The sequence below is a fragment of the Neomonachus schauinslandi genome, chromosome 10 (assembly GCF_002201575.2).
Source record: "Neomonachus schauinslandi chromosome 10, ASM220157v2, whole genome shotgun sequence".
NCBI classification, from domain to species: Eukaryota; Metazoa; Chordata; class Mammalia; order Carnivora; family Phocidae; genus Neomonachus; species Neomonachus schauinslandi.
In genome coordinates, this window is record NC_058412.1 from 99,990,531 (window position 1) to 100,015,253 (window position 24,723).

Below are 24,723 nucleotides of genomic sequence, written 5' to 3' on the forward strand. Positions count from 1 at the left end.
TGCAATAGGACAATCTTTCTTTTTCCACCTTTAAGCTTGTAGGATACTTTATAATTTTTCAAGTGTTATACATATTTCTAGCCAATGTTTATAGACGAATCAGTGGAAAGTCAGAAAATTTGAGTGGACAAATTGGGAATTACAGTTCTAAAACCAGTGCTCTTTTCAATAACCATGCTACAGGGCTAGGTGTTTATAAGGAAGTGAAGAGAACATATCTATGGCTCATTGTGAAAAAATACTACCAAATTTGGAAGGATGCTCCTTTTTATTTGATTTAAATACCTGCTTATTCAGTAGGAAATAGAATCATGAATTTGTAGAGAGAGAAAAAATCATTATCTAACACCAGTTATTAATTTTTGCTCATATTAACACTTGTTTTCACCTACCCTTCTGTTCTCACCTAATATTTCATTTTATGTCACTATTTCCTTTTGGGAACAGCCATTTCTCCTATCAGGGTTGAGCTCTGAATAATAATAAAATATGTTCATGTTTTCTTTATTGTTGGAAAAGACAATGTATCATAAACAGTTCTTTGTAGTATGAGAAGCACAAAGTCAAGATGGCTAAGTTTAAGTCTATTAAGAAAATAGAGGGAGATTTGAATAAAAATGGTAGACCCAGTGCTTGTAAGTATTCTACCACTCATCTAAAAGTCCTCTGAACTGACAAAAGATGTTTAAGAAACAAAATAAATTTATAAATGCCTATAAAGACAATCGAGAGTATCATTACTGAATCAGAAATATTGAAGCATCACAAAAGATAGAACACAAATAAGATCTGATCAATGGAGAAGTAAAACCATAGGATACCATAATTCTAAAACATTTGCTGAGAAGATTGGTGTGGACATAAGCTAACTGTAGGGGAGTTTAAAGCTAAGAGCCAATAGCCATAAGAAGTTGATAGTCAGGGTGATTAAGTGAGGAGCTAGATCTCTTTGTCCTCTTTTTATTGTGTTAATAAGTAAGAAGCAGTTATGTTGTCCACAGGACAAATCACCTTGCTAGGCACCAGGAACAGAATGGAAGAGCAATGTCCCAATGTAGAGAAATGGGGAGTCCACATTGCAAGAACACAAGCTACTGGTCTTAGCAACTCCTTCCATTTCCCTTCTTCAATCACTCAAGATAGGTGAATATGTAGGAAAATAAGGATTCTTAAATTAAAAAAGAAATTAACATAAAACAAAGTGTCAGTGCTATTTAAGGAAAATTAGCATAAGAGGTACCAAATTCAACAAGCAGAAGAACTAACATCTAGTGAAAAGACTTAATAGAGCAAAGAGAAAAAGAATTTAAAATATATTTGTCTTTTGAGACAAACAACAGAACAATGCATCTTTTAAAAAGATCAACAGTTCAAAAGTATATTGGACAGCTGAAAAGCAAATTAATAAGCTAGGATAGCAATTGACTAAGTTTTCCAGGACATGATGAGAAAGGATAGAGAAAAAAATATGAAGGAAGTCAAGAGATATGTAAGACAGATTCAGATGATCCAATATCTCTCTAATGGGAGTTGCAAGATTGAAAAAAAGGAGGATAAGAAGGAGAAGTACAAGAGGAGGAAAAAAAAAGTTTAAAAAGATGGAGGAGGAGGGGTAAGGGGAAATTCCAGAAAGGAAGAAAGATTTGAATACTAAGGTGTAAATGATCTACTGGGTACTGGTTAAATTTCACCTCTCCGGTGATAAAGAGGAAAACCTCAAGTGTTTTCAGAGAAGGAAGAAAGGCAGTTTACATACAAGGGAATAAGAAATGGATTGCTTCAGACTTTTGTACGTGACAATGGTAAAAAAGATTATGAAGGAAAATGATTTTGAACTTAGAATCCTCTACTCAACCAAGCCAGCAATCAAATGAGAAAGCCACATAAAAACATTCCAATATATGTAAGGAGTCATGAGTTTAACTTCCACAGACCTTTTCTGTAATAATTGAGCATGTACCTCACAAAACAAACAATGAAATAACTAAGGAGGAAGAGGAGATGCCAGGAAAAGTAATGAGTGAACAAACTGATGGGCTATAGTTTAACCCAAGTAGTTTTATATATGAGGTATAAAGAAACAGAATCTAAAAATTAATAAACAAAAGATATCCTGGAAAATGGGTATGTGGGTGAATGAAATATTATTAAATTCTTCTCCTGGTCTGGGGAAGACTCTCTTCACTAACTGTATCTAAATTCTTTATATATGTGTTAAATATTAAAAGAGAACCATTAAAAAAATAGCAGGGAGAAATGCTATATACAACTCCCTAAGAGTGACAAGGAGAAAAAACATGCAGAACAAAGAAAATTCAATCAAATGTATCAAAGGTATTGAAAGGAAAAGTACTTAAAATTAAAAAAAAAACAGAAAATGTAAATATTAAATATAAAGGCAGGAATAAGTTTAAACACATGAGTAATTATAGTATTAGGTTTAACCATAAGGAGTTGCCAATGTTTGTTTTTGACCTACAAAAACAGCAATCTCCTATGGTTCAAGAAAGTAATTGTTCATAGCTTATATTATTTTATTAAAACACAGAAGCTTTCATATTTGATTTAAAATAAATCTATATGCTGCTTATAAGAGGGCTATATTTTCTGAAAGTGATGAAGGCTGAAATAAAGAGATGACTGGTGAAGAAAAAGCAGATGTATAAATATTCATATCAGAAATGACAGAGTGCAAGGTAAAGTAAAATAAATGGAACAAATCCACCAAGAACTGTAAGAGCCATAACCCATGTATCTGACAGTAACACTGAAACACATAAGAAAAAGAAAAACTAACAAATCCATAATCACAGTGGAAGACATTAACACACATTTCTCAGAAATTTTAAGTGTGAGAAGACAAAAAATAAGTAAGTCTAGAGGATCCAAATTACATAGTTAGCAGGTTTGTTCTAATAGACTTAAAAAGACAACGTTCAGTTTTTCATGGCACGCATGGAAAATTACAAGAAATTCCAATACAACTATCTGAGAAGCTGTGGCAACTAAGGACAGATATTCATTAAGGTGGTAGCCTTTGGAATTAAAATATGAAAATATCAATAGCTTTCAGATATGCCATCAATAACTATTAGAATATGGGATAGAGAAAAAAGATAATATTCAAATAGTACCACCATCAAAAATTCATACCCAAATAATGATCGTAAAAAGAAATATAAGACCTTAGAATAAAGAAAATTATAAAATTTTATTAAAGGACATGAGAAATACCTAAATAAATAGAGAGACATATCATGTTTCTAAATGGGAAGACTAAATATTATTAAATGTCAAATTTTCCAAAGTTAGCCTATACCTATAGATTTAATAATATATATTAACAATTAAAATGGCAACAGTTTCTTTAAAAAAATTCAATGCCTGACAAGCTAATGCTAAAGTGTACACAGAGAAAAAATCTTTAAGAATTACCTAAAAACTTCCAAATTTATCTAAAAAATAGACAGAGATCAGTAATTCAAATCAGTGGGTAAAAATTCAATTAATGATATTGAGACAATTTATAACTCTCTTTTAAAAAAGAAAGTCCTCCTCACATGAAAAGATGCTCAACATTACTCATCTTCAGGGAACTACAAATCAAAATCACAATGAGATACCATGTCACACCTGTCAGAATGGTTAAAATTAATGAGTCAAGAAACAGCAGATATTGGTGAGGATGTGGAGAAAGGGGAATCCTCCTACACTGTTGGTGGGAATGCAAACTGGGGCAGCCACTCTTGCAAACAGTATGGAGGTTCCTGAGAAAGTTAAAAATAGAACTATCCTATGACCCAGCAATTGCACTACTAGGTATTTACCCAAAAGATACAAAAATACTGATTTGAAGGAGCACATGCACCCCAATGTTTATAGCAGCATTATCAACAATAGCCAAATTATGGAAAGAGCCCAAATGTCCATTGATTGATGAATGGATAAAGAAGATGTGGTACACACACACACACACACACACACAGGGATATTACTCAGTCATCAAAAAGAATGAAATCTTGCCATTTGCAATGGAGCATGTATTATGCTAAGCAAAATAAGTCAGTCAGAGTAAGAGGTATACCATCCAATTCACTCATATGTGGAATTTAAGAAACAAAATAGATGGACATAGGGGAAGGGAAAAAAAAGAGAGGAAGGCAAACCACAAGAGACTCAACTAGAGAATAAACTGAGGGTTGCTGGAGGGGAGGTGGGGAGGGGAGGAGCTAAAGGGGTGATGAGTATTAAAGATGGCACTTATGTTGAGCACTGAGTATTATATGTAAGTCATGAATCACTAAATTCTTCTACTCCTGTAACTAATATTACACTATATGTTAACTAACTAGAATTTAAATAATTTTTTTAAAGTCCTCCGACCTCACACAGCACATAGAAATAAGTTCTAAGTGAATTTATGAATTAATGCATAAATACATCACAGATCATAAAAGTACTGAATGAAATTGTAGGAAAATTTGTTTTAACTTTAAGATGAAAAAAATGCCTTCCTAAACATGATGAACTGTCCCTCCCCAAAGAGCAAAATCTAACAATAAGGAAAACAAAAGAAAATGTCTGATACATACGACTTAAAAATTAAAAATGTAAATATGGATAAATAGAACATAGAAAAAATTAAAAGCCAAGAAACGGAATTAGAAAAATACCTAAAATTATTTAATAGACAAATTAGTCATAGATGGATATATAGAAAAAGCTCCTCTAAATCAGTGAGAAAAAAAATTTAGGGTGCCTGGGTGGCTCAGTTGGTTAAGCGACTGCCTTCGGCTCAGGTCATGATCCTGGAGTCCCTGGATCGAGTCCCGCATCGGGCTCCCTGCTCGGCAGGGAGTCTGCTTCTCCCTCTGACCCTCCCCCCTCTCATGTGCTTGCTCTCTCTCATTCTCTCTCTCTCAAGTAAATAAATAAAATCTTTAAAAAAAAATTTAATAAAATCAAGAGCAAGAGATATGAATAGACAATTCAAGAAGAGTAAGTATAAAGTACTAATAATCATATGAAAAGAAGCTCAGTTTCACTGTTAATCAGGAAAATGCAAATTAAGACAAGAACAAAAAATGTTCATCTATCAGCCTGGCAAAAGTAAAAAATATGTTGATCATATCAATATATCAAGTACTAGTGAGGAAGCAAGCACTCCTAGGTACTGCTGACTGGAGTCTAGTTGGGCAAGCTTTTTTGAAAGGCAATTTGCCAATCTCTCATAAGTTGAAATACACATTCCTTGAACCCAGAAAGCCACTTCTGGGAATTATCTTGGAATAAATACATGTGCTGCTCATTGAAGAATTATTTGAAGTAATAAAATAATAAAAAATGATAATATAAATAATCATATACCCACATTATGAAATACCATCATGCAAAGTATTAAAAGGAATGAGATAAACTTGTACTGGCATGTAAAAATCTTCAGACATAGTTAGGTGAAAAAAAAAGTCAGTTACACAACAGTGTGTATGATACAATCCCATTTATGTTAAGGAAAAGACAGAATGGGTGCAAATGAACCTATGTGTAATTAAGTGCATGAAAAAGACAGGAAGGAGGCTTTTGCTCCTTATTTCCTAACAAAAAGGAAAGGAAAAAAAAGATACAGGTTTGAGAAGGGGCTCTTCATTAGTACTTGTCATAATCCACCTATATCACACATTGGCTTAGTAATAGTTGGTGTACATAGCAAAGCTCTACCTTATCAATATGGTTTCACTCATATGTGGAATATAAGGAATAGCGCAGAGGACCATAGGAGAAGGGAGGGAAACCTGAATGGGAAGAAATCAGAGAGGGAGACAAGCCATGAGAGACTCTGGACTCCAGGAGACAAACTGAGGATTCCAGAATGGAGGGGCATGGGGGGAAGGGGTAACTGGGTGATGGGTATTGAGGAGGGCACGTGTTATGATGAGCACTGGGTGTTATATGCAACTAATTAATCGTTGAACACTACATCAAAAACTAATGATGCACTATATGCTGGCTAATTGAACAAAATATAAATAAATAAATAAATAAATAAATAAATAATTGATAGAATAAAAAAAAATAATGAATTCTGCTTGCCTCCTATTTGTAGACTCCTTCTTGCAAAGGGAAGCAAAGTCTATATTGTAAAAGAACTAAAAAATGATTTAACTAACATTTTAATGACAGCAGAAGTTATGTATGTGTGTGTAACATGTATATATATATATGTATATATATGTATTTATTTGGATGTTCAGATACATATATCCAGATAAATATTGACCTATCTGAGTATTCACTGTGTTGAGGCTGTGATCTGATTTTACTGATGGTCTTATTTCAAAAAATATTTCTAGAACTATGATTTTAGAGTTGTTGTTCCAACCTATGGCACATAGTTTTCCGCTAGAAGCAATCATGGAAAATATTCAGCCCTAGTGAGGGTGCATTTGCTTTTTAGAAGCGGCCAGGGGCTATTTGGAATGAAGTCTGGTTGGGGAGATTGGGGATTTCACTAGCCAGCAATTTCTGCTGGACTTAAAGCTATTGATTTCTTAGTAGATAGTTAAGTCAAAGAAGTGAGGGAGTGACCATTTGTATGCACAGGAAAGGTCAAGAAGCATTGTTCTAAAATACTGGCTTCTGACTTTCTGCATATGAGAATCACCTGGGAAGCTTTTATGAACCTGACCAAGGGTGAATCACCAATCAATTAAATTAGAATATTTGTGGGTAAAGCCCAGGTATTAGTAGCTTTTAAAACTTCTTTTTTTTTTTTAAGCTAGGAATACATTTATAGGAAACTCAAAAACAGGGAAACTTAACAATTCTTTTTTTTTTTCTCTTTACTGTAGATGTTTATTTTTTTATTTTATTTTTTTAAATTTTATTATGTTATGTTAGTCACCATACAATACATCATTAGTTTTTGATGTGGTGATCCTCCACGATCCATTGTTTTCGTGTAACACCCAGGGCTCCATGCAATGCGTGCCCTCCATCACCGGGCTAACCCATCCCCCCACCCCCACCCCTAAAACCCTGTTTGTTTCTCAGAGTTCATAGTCTCTCATGGTTCATCTCTCCCTCCGATTCCACCCCCCTTCATTTTTCCCTTCTTTCTCCTAATGTCCTCCATGCTATTCCTTATGTTCCACAGATAAGTGAAACCATATGATAATTGACTTTCTCTGCTTGACTTATTTCACTTAGCATAATCTCCTCCAGTCCCATCCATGTTAATGGAAAAGTTGGGTATTCATCCTTTCTGATGGCTGAGTAATATTCCATTGTATATATGGACCACATCTTCTTTATCCATTTATCTGTTGAAGGGCATCTCGGCTCTTTCCACAGTTTGGCTATCGTGGACATTGCTGCTATGAACATTGGGGTGCATATGGCCCTCCTTTTCACTACATCTGTGTCTTTGGGGTAAATACCCAGGAGTGCAATTGCTGGGTCATAGGGTAGCTCTATTTTTAAATTTTTGAGGAACCTCCACACTGTTTTCCAAAGTGGCTGTACCAACTTGCATTCCCACCAACAGTGTAAGAGGGTTCCCCTTTCTCCAAAACCTCTTTTAAAACTTCTTAGGTGAGTCCAATGTGCAGCATAGGCTGAGAATCACTGGTCTAATATTACCACCTCACAAGCTGCTGGCTAATATGTTAAGTTCCCAGGGAAACCCCAATGAAAGCTCTCCGAGTTTGGACTCACCCAGGTCCAAACAGGAAAACCAGTGCTTGGGCCATCTGTTTGCTTTGGACAAAACTCATACCCAGTGACCTTAATGGAACTCATCCTTCAAATTACTCAGAGGAAAGTCTCTCTGGGTGAATCCTGCTATCATATCAGGATGCAAAATGTGGATGCAAAAGGGCAATTTTTAATTCATGCAAACCTTTGGACATTTGTCTTAAAATTCTTTACAGTTACAACTTGCTGAACCCTCTGTTTCACGTGGGAGTAAAAATCTCTGGGGATGGGCCAGAAATGTCTGGGATGTACTTGTAGGGGAGCTACAGGGACTCTCTGGATCTAGTGTGAACACAGAATTGCACTGCAATGTTTTCTAACAGGCTGGTACCCTGTGGAGCAGGTCTTGCTGAACCTGTTATCAGACCATAGGGATTGAGAAATGCGGCTGTGCTTGAAGTTTTTCAAGTATCTGATGATGCTTGACATTCATTTGATGATTATATTTGCTGACACCTTCTTCTGGATTTTACAAAGTTAAGTCATTGCATCATTGAGAAAGTGATTTATCTAGACGTCTTTAATGAATTGCAATTCATCAGCGCAGTGGCCTTTGATTTTAAATAAAAGATACAGGGGTCCCCAAAATTAAGAGTTAAAAGGAGAATTTAAGCGAGAATATTTAAACCTTGTACCTGTCTGTATTGTCCTATTCTTTGTCAGTGTCTTCTGATTGTTAGTGGAGTCTATCTGACGTGCCAGATATCCTGGGCCTGTGATTTGTTTTTCAGTGCTCTTCTGGAGGAAGGTTTTGATTTTTTTTTTCTTTTCACTTAGTTTATACTAAGTGAATCAATAATACTAAGTGAATCAGTAACCAAGTGATCTAGATAAAAGGATTGTCAGAGCCTTCATGTTTTGGAGTCAGCTTCAGGGTGTTTGGGCTAGAAATCAAAAAGAAGAAGAATGCAAAAAGATTTTAAATTCGGGGCAACACTTTAGTTTGAATGGATGGCTTGATATGAGAGGAGTCATCCCAGTGAGGGAGAAAATAGGAAAACTGGGTTAATAAACTCTTGTACTTGATTAAAACAAGAAAGAAATGAGGAGAGGGGCATGTCAATTAGCTTGACTACAACAATCATTTTGCTCTTCATATTTTTATCAAAATATCATTTTTTACACTTAAATATATACAACTTTTATTAAAAATAAAAAGAATGCACACAGAGTAGAAGAGTGTAATCAGAATCAGGCATATCTTTATGATCTTTTTGAAAAACATAATTGCTATTCTCCGCCACCATCTTATGGATGTGGTTTTTTTCCTGGTGTTATTTTGCTCTTGGCTGGTTTGTCTTAAGGGACGATTCATTCTGCTCTCTCAGTGACCAGCTTTTAGAATAGAATATAATACTCATTTCTGCTAGGGGAACCAGGAGTCATTGGAAAGCAGTGTGTTTCCAGCAAGAGACTTCAAGATGTGCCTTAAGGAGCTTATTAACACAAAGCAAGGATACTGTCAGAAGTACAGGGCTGGGGAAAAATAGTAAAAGGCTAAAGGTCAGCCTGAAGGTAGGGTTTCTAGTGACCAAGTCCCATCAAAAAGAATATAGTGACTGCAGCCATTGCAATTTATTAAAACCAGTTACCCTGAAAGGCTATAAATGTCTAAAGGGGCTCAAAAGGAAGGAACATATAATAAAAAGTGTGCCATGTGAAAAGTATGACCACCAAGGTGAGTCAATTTACTGATGCTCTCTACCTCACAGAGATCAAACAGGAGGGAAATCATTTATTTTGTAAAGAAATACAGGGCATTGATTTATTTGATGCAATGTCTTCTTCCTGGGAGATGGTTCGAGCAGTGCTTGCAGCCCTGGTGACAGGTGTTGCAATCCAGGCTGCTCGCCCTCACTGTATCCCATTGTTCGGGACTAGGCACTCATTCCCCCAGTGCCGGGAGTATTGGAGACAGACAGCTTGCTAAAGGGAGCTGCCTGATTCGGGATCACATCCCTCTATGGTGGTAACCCCCATCTATCATCGCTGGAGGCTCCACACCCCGCCATCTGTGAGGAATGCTTCTGAAGGGCCCTCCTATCTCCAGAGCTCCCTGTGGGATCCACTGAGGCCTTGGCTGGGACTGCATCACAGCTCACCTGTCTCATCTTGCTCCCTTTGCTCCCTGGCAGGTGTATGGGTGTTGCTTCCAGGAGCACACCACAGAAACCTTTCTGCCCTCATGCCTCCATCTCAGAATCTGTATCCCTGGGAACCAATTTGCCCGTATATAAATATGTTCTGCTTGAAATGTAAGAAATGCTTTGGAAAGACCAAAGTGACTAGCACTGCTGGTTGCTAGAGCAAAAATATTGGCACAGGGTAGAAAATAGATGGCAGAGCTGAAGCCTAAGCCTGCTAAGGGATGCCACACCTGAGAATTTTACATTTGACTCACCCTCTGTCCCAGTAAATATTCTAAAATGTGCTGATCTATCGTGCACCAGTTACCTACACTTGGGGAGCAAGCAGATTGGTGATAAGAACTTCTAGAACAGACCGGCTGGTGTCAGGGAGGGGCTGTGGGGATCCTAGTGAGAATGGCCAAGAAGAACTTGCTTTTCTTATCCTAGTCTCCCATTTCATTATCAGCTCCTACTAGATTCAACTGTTTCTATATCCTTTGCCATTTACAGACCTGTACATCCTCAAAACTATATCTGTGCACATATTTTTGCTAATATAAAACTTTGCCATTGTGATGGGTGTGCCACCACCATTCTCCTGTCTGACCAAAGTAGAAAGTTGGGATTACCCTGGTTTCTTCCCTTTATCTTATTTTCTATATCTACCTCCTAAATATCTCTATAATTCCCTTTTCTTCATTCCATCTACCTCTTCACCAGTTTAAGGACAAATATCTCTTTCCTAAACTATTTTAAGGCTTTTTAAATTGTCACTTTGCTTCTAATCTTGAATTGGAATTCCATCTCTTACATCTATTAAATTCTCTAAAGTTCTTCATTCTTGTCTCTCCCTTCCTCTTTTTTCTCTATAGACCTTCCTTGGGAGATCTCATCTACTTCTGTGGCTTTGATTAATGTTGATATGCTTAAGATATGCTACAGATGACACAGTATTCATCTGGGACTTTTCTCCAGGTGTCAAGACCTTTATATCTGCCAATTCTCAACGTATCAAAAAAGGAACTGACCATTTTCCCCTCCAACTGGCTCTTCCTCCTCTATTCCCCATTTCAATGAATGTCACAACCTTCTTTCTGCCCAGCTGCCCAAGGCATAGACCTGGGTATGATCTTTGATTTGTCTATCTCCCTAATTCCCCAAGTCAAGCCAATCATCCTTAATTCCATCTTCTTTAACATCTTTTGGCCTTATCTCTTACTACCACCCCTATTATAACTACCCTGGATTTACCGCAAGGTCTCATCTAGTTTTTTTTAATTTTTAAGCTGGATTTCTGCATCAGTCTCTTAACTGGTTTTTTGGTCTGTGCTGTCCTGCAATCCCTTTTTCATAGGCCAGTGAACATGGTCTTTCTAATTTACAAATCTGCATTCCTCTGCCTGAATTCCTTCAATGCGTACCCATTGTTCTTATAATAAATATCTTTGTTTTATAAAAACCCATTATAGTCTGGTCCCTACTTGCCTCTCAAACAATCTTTCTCCCCACATACTCCCACTATCACTCACAATAGTCCAGTCATTGGAATTCCTTGGTTTCTTGAATGTACAGTGCTTTCTCTTACCTCTTTCACACCATGTTTTCTTTCCCTATGTTCTTTGCTTAGATGTGTTCAAGGCTCCATCATGTGGAATGATCCATGTCCATAATCATCATAGTATTTCAAAGCAATTTTTAGAAAAAAGGAATTCAGGGCATCATAAATCATATGAACCAATTTGGAGAATTTGTTAGGAAAATGCAGGCTCTTTACAGATCCCTGAATATTTTCTAGGTTGTCCTCGTAGCTCTATGTGAAAAGAGGATGATGTAGACTTTTGTGGGTTAACTATCAAAAGTATCTAGATTAGTGGTTCTAAATTGGCATTTTTTGCACTTCATGACACCATTTGACAATGTCTGGAGAAATGTTTGATTGTCACAAGTGTGTGGTAGAATGCTAATTCATTGATATGAATAGAGGTCAGGGGTGCTGTTAAAAACCCTACAACGCACAGGGCAGCCTTCTACATCAAAGAATTATCCAATCCAAAATGTCAATTTTACCAAAGTTGAGAAACCATGACCTAACTGAAATTAAAATTTCATATTTTACTCAGGCACACTTTTCTAGAACATAAACAATATTAATCTTACAACAAGAAGACCAGAGTCCAGTCCTATCCAAAAACCTTTGTTCTTATATTTTGATTTTTTGTATCTTTAAAATGGTAATTTAATACCTGTCTCATGGGATTGTTATAAAAATTAAATATGATGATGTATGAGAAAACCCTTAGTTCAGTGTCTGGTGAATAGTAGTTGCTCAATAAAATATTTGTTAAAAAAACAAAGTGTGACACATGGAGGATGGAGTTTATGGGGTGGAGATGAATAGAATTTATCCTGAGTGGTTCCTGAGTGCCTCACTCTTTTTTAGGATCTGTACACTTCTGAGAACACTTAAGAGAAGAATATGCATTGACAAAGATCCAAGGAGGTACACATACATACTTTTTGTTCTTCTCGCTCTATGGCTGCGTTACACTTTTCTATCCCGCAGCTCCTCAAAAAGTCTCTGAGATAGCCAAATAGGGTTCCAAGTCCATATCCCAAGTAAGTGAAAACCATAACGTGAAGAGGTGCTTCCTCAAAGGATTCAACAATTGGCTTGTAAAAATGTGGCGTACCATTTTGCTGAAAATGCAAAAGAAAACAGAAGGTTAGTTCTCTTCCATTACAATAAAATATATATTTAAAATTTTTGACTTTGAAAATTTTAACTTTCAAAGGACATGTTTAGGATCATAAAAAGTGCTTAAAGAAAAGTGGAAGTTGGGCGCCTGGGTGGCTCAGTTGGTTAAGCGACTGCCTTCGGCTCAGGTCATGATCCTGAAGTCCCTGGAACGAGTCCCGCATCGGGCTCCCTGCTCAGCAGGGAGTCTGCTTCTCCCTCTGACCCTCCCCCCCTCTCATGTGCTCTCTCTCATTCTCTCTCTCTCAAATAAATAAATAAAATCTTAAAAAAAAAAAAAGAAAAGTGGAAGTTGATCATGAAAAAGGGTAATCAGAAAGGTATATTTTATTTTACAACCCCCAATAAAATAATTGATTCAGGCAAAAATTCTCAACAGATGCTAAATCCAGTAAGTGAAAAGTTAATGAGGAATACAGTTTTTGCAAGATGCCAAAGTATCACCCCATCGGTTACTGCCTGATCACAAATCTGAGGTTACTACTTTGATCGGGTGATCAAATTCCATTACCAATGTTGGAACAAGAGCATCTGTGCTCTTATCATAATGTAATATTCAATACACTAATGATGCATTTAACCTGAATTTAGTCAAGTTTTTATATATAACTTCCATTTCACAAGAAACATCAAGATAAGGGGATGTGGCAAATGACTTCATGAGGAAACAATCAGATAATCCACAATGTGCACAGCAAAGGAAATTATCAACAAAATGAAAAGGCAACCCGATGGAATGGGAGGAAATATTTGCAAACCAAATATATGATAAGCGGTTAATATCTAAAATAAAGAACTCATACAACTAAAAACCCCTTATATAACCTGACTTAAAAATGGGCAAGGTCCTGAATAGACATTTTCCCAAAGAAGACCTACAAATGGCCAATAGGTATATGAAAAGGTACTCAACATCACTAATCATCAGGGAAATGCAAATGAAAACCACAATGAGATACCATCTAACACGTATTAGGGTGTGGTTACTATCGAAAAGGTAAATGATAACAAGTGTGGATGAGGATGTGGAGAAAAGGCAACCCTTGTACACTGTTGGTGGGAATATAAGTTCGTACAACCATTATGAAAATGTACAACCCATATGAGGTTTCCCAAAAAATTAAAAAAATAGAAATAACACATGATCCAGCCATCCCAGTTCTGGGTATATATCCACAGGAAATGAAATCAGTGTCTTGAAGAGATATCTGTACCTCCAAGTTCATTGCATCATTATTTATAAAAACCAAGATACAGAAATAATCTAAGTGTCTGTAGATGGATGAATGGATAAAGAATATAAAATATTGTAGAATATTAATTAACCACAAAAAAGAAGGATATCCTGCCGTTTGTAACAACATAAATGAATCTGGACTACATTATGCTAAATGAAATGAACCAGGCACAGAAAGAAAAATACTGCATGATCTTACTTATATGTGGAATCTAAGAAAGCTGAACTCACAGAAGCAGAGAGTAGAATGGTGGTTACCAGGGACAGGAAATAGGGGAAATTGGGAGATGTTGGCCAAAGTATGTAAGTCTTCAGTTATAAGATGAATAAGTTCTGGGATCTAATGTACAGCATGGTTACTACAGTTAATAACACTCTCACCACACACAAAAAGTGGTAACCAGGTGAGGTGATGGATGTTTAATTAGCTTGGCTGTGGTAATAATTTCACAATGTTTACATATATCAAATAACATTTTACATCTTGAATATATACATTTTTATTTGTTAATTGTACCTCAATAAACCTGGACAAAAGAAGGAAAAAAGAGGGGTGGTGGAGGGGACTTAAAAGACATAAACCAATGCAGTGTGTGTTCTTTCATTGGATCCTGTTTTGTTGTAAAAACTTGGTTAAAAAATACATATTTTGAACAACTGCATAAATCCAAATATGGACTGGATATATATCTTATTAAGAAATTATTGTTCATTTTGTTAGGAGTGATAGTAGTATTACAGTTATATGAGGAAATACTTCAGTGCATGCTGAAGTATTAGGGGAATTAAATGTTATGACACTTGTAATTTTTTTTCAAATGGTCCATCAAAAATAAAATATATCTATGAAGCAACTTTGGGAAAATGTTAATAACTGTTGAGTCTATGGGGCGCCTGTGTGGCTCAGTTGGTTAAGTGTCCACTCTTGATTTTGGCTCAGGTCATCGTCTCAGGGTTGTGAGATTAGCCCCATGTCAAACTCTGTGCTAAGTGTGGTTCCTGCTTATGAGTGTCTCTCTCCCTCTCCTGCTGCCCCTCTCTCCACTCTCTCTCTCTTAAAAAAAAATAACTGTTGAATCTAGGTGGAGATCATATGAATATTTGTTACATTAGTTTTTCACTTTTGTGTGTGTTTGAAATTTTTTATAACAGAAAGTTACAGGAAGTATTTCTTTCTTTATATTAGGTGTCAATATTCCAGTGGAACATAACTTTTAGTACCAAACCATTCTGATTCCTGTTTAACTGATTTGCACATAGTAACATAACCAATATTAACTCAGTGGATTTATGAGTAAATTATTCCTAAGGATAAGATTTTTAGTCTTTAATAAGTATTTATACATTAATTCATTATTTCACTCAACAATCATAATGCAATGTCCAGATTCCGCATTTCTCAGTAAGTGTTTTGACCACTTGGAATATATAACTTTTAGTGACTTACAGGAAATTGTCAAATGTCTACTAATATTTAATGCATTAATTTAACTTACACATATATATTTAGAATGATGCATTATATAAAATCTTATTAATCAGAAGCATTGTTTTTGCTACTGTCATAATCTTTGTTGCCACTATAAACACTGTTTAATTCCATCAACACAGTTTCCAGAGTATGTCACCTTCCTTTCCCCTATGTTTTTTGAGCTGCAGTATTTTGGAAATCTCCATGTGGCTTAGTCACTGCAAGTTTTATCCCAAGCCACAAGATACATGACAATCAAAAAACTCTGTCTGTAGATGAGTATTTCTTATGTCTACAACACTTGTTTTTAAAGCAATTTTTAAAAAGCCTTTTTATAATGACATTGAACACTTGAGTTGTTAAGTCAAAACCCCCATGAGATATTATTAATCTCATTAAAATTCCTTGCCTCCTTATTTATGCATTCTATCAGGTTGCTTCTCTAGATACTCTAAATTAATGTGGATGGATGTTGCTCTGGTCTCATATGTCTTCCCCAAACATTACCTGGTGTCTCAAATAATGACAGTGAGAGAGCATTGCTTAATATGAGGTCTTGAATGAGAGTTTATAAACAATGCCTTGTATTTGGGATTATAGGGCATTCATTGGGTGCCTACTGTGAGCTGACTATGTGCTAGGTTCTGGGGATTCAAAGATGAACAAAACAGACCGGGTCCTTGGTTCCTGACTTCTTGACCTCCTTCTCACTACGTCCTCCCACCTGTCCTGTAGGTCTGATGGACAGCTGATCTTACTATTCTGGTGTCAGCTTTGGCTCCTATCCTTGGCTTTGTTCTGTGCTTAACCTTTGGACTACATCTGTGTCTTGCATTCCAAGTGACCTCCTAACCCAGTTAGGAACCATCTCTTGGCTCCTTTCACATCATGGGGACACACCATTGGCTTCCTTCTTTCCTTGATTTGTCAGATTCCAGGAAAAGGGAATGAGATCCTCATGAAGGAGGATTTGATGAACTTTTGTGACTGGTAATGTACAACATCAAGGAAGAGGAAGTGGAAAGTATCTGCAAGGAGCATTTTGTTATTATTGATAAGAAGACAGAGGGAATTAGAAGGGGGGCTGCTAATGGGGGGAAGACTGAATTGGAGGTGGTTATGGCTCACAGAAGTGGGACTATTTGCCAGGCAGTTAGAGATGCAGGAAAAGAGAGGCTCTGGTTGAAACAGAGTTAACTGCTATGAGGCATAGTTTAAGCCATGGTTGAAGGTGAATGAGATAAAGGACAAATTATGAAGAGAGAAGAACAGTAGTTTGAGACAGAATTTGGAGACCCACTGATTTTAAGGGCACCATAGATGAAGAAGATTGAGTGAAAGGGACCCGATACAGGTGACTTCCAGAAACATCACTTAACCTGCTCACAAATTAACCACTTTGGTTGACTTAGAAGATGGCTAAGATGGCACATGTAAAGAGATACACTGCCAGGTCATCCTGTGAGGATAAGCTGAAGATTTTCCTTTTTTCCATTTCTGAGCTCCATATTTGGCCAAATCAAGCAGCACATTTCCCCTGAAATCCATGGGAACTTTTTTCTTGAAATGGCTCTGAGGCAAACCTGCACTGCACAGAATAGTCTACCTAGATGCAAGTAACACTCTCAGTTGGGTGCACAGCCTGGGCTTGTGTAACTAGTTTTTTTGCCCCTGTGACTTGTTCTGGAAGAAAGTTATAACATAAAGAAGAAATGTTCAACAATGTCCATCAATTCAAACCAATATCTACTTTTTCTCATATAACTTGATTTATTTATTTTAATTTAATTTAATGTACTTTTATTTGGCAGAAAGAAAATGAGATACCTTGATGGAGAACAAAGTTATCTGGAAATATATAGGTCTTTCTTAACAGATGGAAAGTGACTCATTTATTACATCCCTTAATTTAAAATTGAAGTCCATCATACCTCTTGGGAAAGGTTTCTCAATCTGGGGTTGGATAGTTATTCTGAAATATGAGATTTTGTCTTTTCAAAGTAAATGAAGCATTAAAATATTGCTTAATAAGTTTGCTGGCCAAAGGCTGACACAGCGTGGGAATCCATAATGCACTTTCTTTCTCTGTTCTACCTTTTCTTTCACAGCCTTGAAAATAAACAGATCCTGAGCCACCTAGCCTAGAGTGCCTGCTCATTTGCAACACTGCGACACCCTGAGATTTGTTCACTTCCTGCATTCCTGTCACATCTGGAAATAAACAGGGTGTTGGGGCATGCTGGGAGGACCCACTTTTACAGGTGATGAGTCTTCCATTCAAATTAGCAGGTCTTTTGCTGGCTGCCTATTTTAGAAGTCCTATGCTAACATTTGAGGGGATATGAAATTAAGAAATACAGTCCCTTTCTCCCAGAATTGATAATGTTATGGTGTATGTGGGAGGTGGGGTGGGAGCGGGAAGAGGAGTGAGCAAAAATGACCATAACATAGAGCAAAAAATAAATGTCATAAGGGTGCCACAAATGGAGGGACCATATCACACTGGTTGCTCAGGAGAGGCTTCCTGAAGGAGGTGGAATTTGAGCCCAGTCTTGAAGAGCTGAATGGTGGAGAGCTCTTCAGCAGCCATGAGACTACCTGGGTTCAAATCCTGACACTTTCATTTGCTGACTGGATGACTTTGGCAAGTCCTTTAATTTCTCTTGCCCTCAAATGCCACAAGTGTACAATGGAGCTAATAAGGTTGTTGTTTTTTTTAAGATTTATTTATTTAAGAGAGAGTGAGCATGAGTGGGGGGAGGGGCAGAGGGAGAGAATCTCCAGCAGACTCCCCGTGACCAGCACAGGTCACAGGGCTCCATCTCTGGACTGTGAGATCATGATCTGTGCCAAAACCAAGAGTCGGCCGGCCAACCGACTCAGCCACCCAGGCGCTCCTAAGGGTTACTTGAAAATTAAATGAGATAATATATGCAAAGTACCTGCCACAGAATAAGTACTCATGAAATGTTATGATTTTCATGAAATCTTCTGAATAGAGAAGACAGATCAAACTGTTAGACTAAAATATTTGGGAAGAAAGGGAAAGAATATCTGTGGAGCCCTGGCCAGTACCTACATATATGGAGAAGCAGGAGGAGGAGAATCCACTGGAAGACAGCAAGTGTGAGGGATGAAGCAGTGGGAGGTTCAAGGGGGGAGGAGAGGCAGAGGATTGGGACACTGGAGCTGAGGAAGAACATTGCATATGGGCACGCTCACAAGGAAACTTCAGCAAGTGATTTTATCCACCTATTTTCTGAGTGGTTTTATGGACAGCAGGATTTAAGGAGAAAGGGGGTGTGGAGGCAACAGGCCTTGGAGTGGTGACTACTCACTGAAGAACTGTGATGGTGAAGGATGGGACAGACAGGAGGTGGTGGCTTTAGGTACTAATAGTGAGGGGAGCTGCTTTTTTGCAAATAAAGAAATAGCATATTTAGGAATTGAAGAAAGTACCCAATGGATTAAGGACAACTGGAGATTAAGGGAAGAGATGGTATAATTCCCAGAACAGTGCCCCTGAGGGGGTGGGAGGGGGCACATGTGACTATCTTGACCAGAAGGACACGGACAGTCTCAGTAGCATTCCCCCCCACCCCCAGAATTTTGAAAAACAAACAAACAAAAACCCCAAACATGCTGCAGGCCTTTGTTCTGCTCTAGTTCTCAGAGTGGGATAAAAAGGGATGAGCAAATCTAGAATCAAGTTAATTCTGTAGATTAGCCACCCACTCACAAGCAAGCTTTTGTTTTCAGACTGAGGCAGCCCATGGAACGTGGCACATTCTATTATCCTGCTGGGTTGGTCCATGGAAAGAAGAGCCAAGATGAGTTTGAAGAGACTGTCAGGTTTTGGTCACTATGGGGATAGGAAGTCTGGGAGTAAGATAGTCTCTGGGATGACAAAATGCTAAAGGGAACTTAGAGCACTGGGGATAAGGAGAGGGCCATCTTCCTTTCTGAAGTGGAATGTATACAGAATTTTCCACATTATGAGAGTTGGGTAGACCTCCTCTGAGGTCTCCTGGGTAGAACAAAAACTTCCGAGGATACTGGCATTTTGGGAATGAGTGTCTACCTACATTGTAGTTACTAGGTTTTGAGCAGAGAAACAGAACCACTGTGAATGATAGCAAATAAGACACTTATTCCAGTGATTAGGTTGTACTCAAATGTGGGGGTTGGTTAAAAATCTATGGGAGGGGAGACCATTTCCACAATGGTGCCATGAAGAGCTCCCATGGCCCATCTTAGCAGTAAAACAAGCATAACTGGTAAAAATTAAAAAAAATACAACCATGTAAAGTACCTGGAATTGTCTTAAGGACATACAGCAAATGAAGAAACATTTATTTATTGCTTGTGTGTGTGTGTGTATGGCTAGTATATATATATTTTTTCTTTTTTAAAAAAATTATCATCCTTAAGGTAATAAAATTCAAAGCAGCTCTTTCTTCAGTAGAACTCTTACTTTTACTCTAAAATATTTGAGTGTTTTATTGATTCCCAAGTTCCCATTTACTTCTCTTCTAAAATACTTTGGAATGTCAATTATACAAATGATACAGCCTGAAAGCTCATAAAAGTGGAATGATACAAGAATGATGAGCGTACACAATTCTACCTTATTTGGAAGGTACTTCATGCCTGAAAGTTGTCTGGGGATATTAACAAATGAGTACTTTAACCACAGCCTTATATCATGTGTTTGGTAGATATAAATGTTTAGAGATGCTTTATGAAACTCTTATTTCTCAGTTTGGTCTAAGTCCTATCATCTTGTCACAAATAGGTGAGACTCTTCTGCTCAGAGGTATCATTTGGTTCTATATGTTTACAGTCATGTTTAATTTGGGCATAAGCACCTTACTAACTTTATTACTAACTTCTACAGACACCTGGTATAATTAATCATTAACTACTGGCAAACCAGATTTTTTTTTTACATGATAAAAGCCAAGTGGAAACCTCTTATCTAGTGTATTCCAGGAGGATAGCTGTTGTAAAAGAAACAGTTGCTCAGCCAACTCAAATTGTTCAGGCCACTGAGATACATGAACATGTGACAACTTAGGTTAAAACTTTTTTTTTTTCACACAGTCTTCAAACTCCAGCCTCAAGTGTACCTCGTTATTGTTTTCTTCTATTTCAACACTAAACCAGGGCTTACTGAGTGCCCATGTTACCAAATGCTCTGCCAGGAGCATCTGCCAGGATGTGCCCACAGACAGACTACAGGCTGACAGCTATTACCACAGAGAGATGTTCAGGGTTCCGTGGGAATTGGGATAAGGTTGTATCTAACCTTGGCTAGAAAAGGTAGGGGAGGCTTCATGAATAAGAACGTCTTTGACCAAGGGCTTGAAAGATGAGGGCAGGAAGGATAAGGGCAGTAGGAATGCATGGAGAGAAAGATCCCCAACTTAGAACTGGAAGCATCAGGGGAGATACTCATCAACCCATCCCCGGGACCCCTGCAATCACCCTATCACCTCCTGGATGCTCTCCTTATTCCATCCTGACTCCTCCAATCTGCAGCTACTTAGGTAACTTTAGCTCTAAAATCCATTTATCACAGAGTTTCCAAAGTGCTCCCTAGAGATGGCCATTAACAGAAAGGGTTTTGGAAAGGCTATATACCTCTGTGTCTCCTGGGTATTCGCAGTTTACAAAAGCTAGGATATAAGAGCCATCTTTCTTGCTCTTTACTGTTATTCCCTATTGCTAGCATACAGCTTCCCATGGTAGGTGCTGAATAAATACTTGCTCATTGAATCAGCTTAATGAATACTATTAAAATAATGGAGTGAAAAACCATTTAACTTTGGGAAATCCAGCACATGTAATTCAAATGTATTTTTCACCTTTCATATAAATCTACCCAGGCCATGACAAAACTCTTTTTGGGAAGTGTTGGTTTTCAGCATAAAGCTAAGTTTCTTAGCACCGAAATGTCCTGCCTCAAGTCCTCCTGTTTCCTGCCTTGCATTTGTTGCTTAAGCAACATTAAACTTTCATTTCACACCCTGATTTTATCTCCTCCACAACTTTTCTCATGCTGCCACTTTCTTGTAATTTCTTCAGTTTCTACTCCCTTCCATAACTGTCTTCTGCTACTGCCCCCCCCTCCCCACACCACACACACATACCCTTTGCTTGCCTAATAGCCCCTGTTTAAGACCAGCTCTGGCTGTTTCACTTCGTAAAAAGATCCAGGCTCGATGTTCTCACGGCATAACACCATCATTATACTCACCACATTGTGTTACAATAATATTTTTAGAAGACAAGTCATTTAATAAAAGGACAGAAAATAAAGGATCACTTGTAAAATAATAGCTTTCATTATCTTGCACTCAAGCCTTTCAAATATTTCAAATATTTTAACTCTGTTGTTTGTCCAGTGTGGCAAAGACTGGCTATTCACCAAACCCATTTCTCTTTCCTCTTCCTCCCAGCTGTGCTACATTGCCCTCATCCCTTGCAGACAGAAATGGCCACGTGACTAAATGTGGACCAATGTGAAATGGGTGGAAGCGAAATGTGCCGCTTTCATGCCTGGCCCATAAAAAAAAGCCTCTCTCGTGATCCATTTCTTTCTCTTTTTCTCCTGTTGCCCTCTGAATGCTGATAGCCAAGGTGACCTTGAAAGCCACACATTAAAGATTGCAGAAATTTTGTTAGCCTGATTCTCTGAATAACTGCATGAGCAGAGTCCTCACCACATTCTCCTCCAGCTTCCTATCAGTATCAATTAGACCTACTACAACTGAGAAATAAACTTCTATTGGGTTATGCCATTGAGATTTGGTGGCTCATTTATTATGACACCTATTATTACATTAATGAATACTTACTATAAGGATTCTATTAAAATGTTGTTTCTAGCCCTTGCTTAGATATGTTTGGGAGAAGTCTAAGAATTGTCAGCTCCCTAAGGAAACATGTGTATCAGGACCCATCTGGGCTGACTAAAATTCAAATTTAAATCTGGGAAGTTTATGCCAGAAAATTAACGGAAATGAAATTCTTGATTCATTGAGCATCTCTGTATATTATATGATTTAGGCTTCAATGGCCACAGACATCAGAGAGAAAGAGAGACAAAATTATAAAGATGGAATTTTTCAGGGGATAAGATCTTTATACATAGCTACTTCAATCCTTTTTTTTTTTTTCTATTGATGAACAAGTTCAGTTCTTGTGAAGTTAAATTTGTTTTCCACTGTCTTGGCTTTCCTCTTCACCATCTGAAAAGGTAGCTAATAGGTCAGGACAGCCCATCAAGAGAGCCATAGGCTTCCACAGGATACACCCAGATTGGGAAATGAAGGATTCAAAATAAAGGGCAGGATTGCTTGGAGGGATGTAAAGAGTCCCCTAGCAGAGTGCTCAATGAATATCTGTTGTAGGAATGAGTGAATGAGAGGGAGAGAGCCAAGCTTGGGAAAGGCTGGGAGAGGGGAGGAGGACCTTCTAGGACAGGAGGACCAGCATGGGCACTTGTTGGTGGGTGGAAACAGAACCTCGCATGGACTTCTGGCTGGACCTCGTGTGTTACCTACTTGGAGATGAGATGTATGGAGCCCACTGGAATTGAATGAGCCTTCTATGGCAAGGTAAGCTAGAATTTGTTTCAGATAGTAGTGAAAGAAAGGCGTGCCTTCATTGGGATGCCTCATTATCAGAACTGCAGGAGGAATACAGGGCAGAAAGGTTTGGAGGATCCTGAGATCTTACTTGGGATGACAGCTGGAGGGGAGGCTCTAAAATCAATTTGACATAATTCAAACAAAATGGCTGTCCTTCACCACCCCACAATGATTGTATTCTTCTATTTACAACCAGCTGGCTTACTTGAGGAATACAAAGCTTTTACTGAGTTATCCCGATAAACCAAAGAAAACGATGTACCAGTAATTTAATATCCCTGAGAATCACTACCATCTATTATCTTGTTGATCATTTATAATGTGCCATGTAAGAAGAGTGCTTCCCTCTGAGGTGCTCAAAGAGTTATGACCATGTTCTTAGTTATTCACATGATATTCTTAAGAGGTAGGTGGTGGACAACTGTAATAGAACTAGAATTACCTTTACTTAATAAGAGAGACATACGGCATTAAGCAACTTCCCCACAGTTGCTTGGGGAAGGCAGGACAGGTCAGGGCAAAGTTGAAATTCTCAACTTTACAATAACAAAGTTGAAGCATAAAACCTTGAATTTAGACCTTTGGGATATATTGAAACATGTTTCAGAAATAAAATAGCTATAGGGCTGAATTTTTTCCCTTTCCAGGTAAGTACTGGTAGCTGCAAACACTCTGTAGGAAGGCTGGCTACCATGGGCATGTACCTGTATTGGACACCAGGAGAATCATTCAGGGAGTCTCTCTTATAACCTCATCTTTATAGAGCTCATGGGCTAATGGGGAGATAAAATTTGCATACAAAAATATAATATTTCAGGACTGGAGAGTAAGAAGTATTCAGTGGCAACATCTCATCAAGTGTATAGCAGTGGTAAAAAGCAAACAGGAAGTTTGATAAGTCATCCCATCCTTATACATTTGTTTATTCATTCATTCAGCAAATAAATATTGACTACCTACCCTGTGCCAGCTGCTGTGCTAGGTCCAAGTGACATGGTGATGACCAAAGGGGTCACAGCCTCTGACCTCATGGTCTCTGTGTGTGTGCTATCCAATAAAATAATCACCAGCCACATGTGGCTATTTACATTTAAATTTTTTTTTTTTAAAGATTTTATTTATTTATTTGAGAGAGAGAGAGAATGAGAGACAGAGAGCACGAGAGGGAAGAGGGTCAGAGGGAGAAGCAGACCCCCTGCTGAGCAGGGAGCCCGATGCGGGACTCGATCCCGGGACTCCAGGATCATGACCTGAGCCGAAGGCAGTCGCTTAACCAACTGAGCCACCCAGGCGCCCCTACATTTAAATTTAAATAGTTACAATTAAATAAATTTAGAGACTTAGATCCTCAGTTACTCTAGCTGCGTTTCAAGTGTTTGATAACCACATGTGGCTGGTGGCTACCTTATGAAAGGGAGCAGATATACAACATTTCCATTACCACCGGAAATTCTGTTGTTCAGAGGTCAGCCAATTGTGGTCTACAGGCCAGATCAGGCTCACCACTTGCTTTTATAAATAAAGTTTTATTGGACTACGGCTACACCCATTTGTTTATGTATTGTCTATGACTGCTTTCATGCTATAACGGCAGAATTGAATGGTTGGGACAGAGACTGTATGGCCCACAGAGCTGAGAAAGTATTTATTATCTGGCCCTTTAGAGAAAAATTTTGCCAACCCCTGGTCTAGATGGAAATACAGACACATAACAAATACTTACA

The 24,723-nt window shown here is 37.9% G+C and overlaps 1 protein-coding gene across 1 annotated transcript in view; it reads right to left on the bottom strand.

The window, feature by feature from the left end:
- Window positions 1–24,723, bottom strand: part of SPTLC3 (serine palmitoyltransferase long chain base subunit 3) — a 156,494-nt gene that overhangs the window by 101,871 nt on the left and 29,900 nt on the right. Inside the window, exon 2 of the mRNA XM_021700666.1 lies at window positions 12,396–12,578. Within this exon, the coding sequence (XP_021556341.1) occupies window positions 12,396–12,578 (183 nt within the window). The remainder of the gene's footprint in view (window positions 1–12,395; window positions 12,579–24,723) is intronic.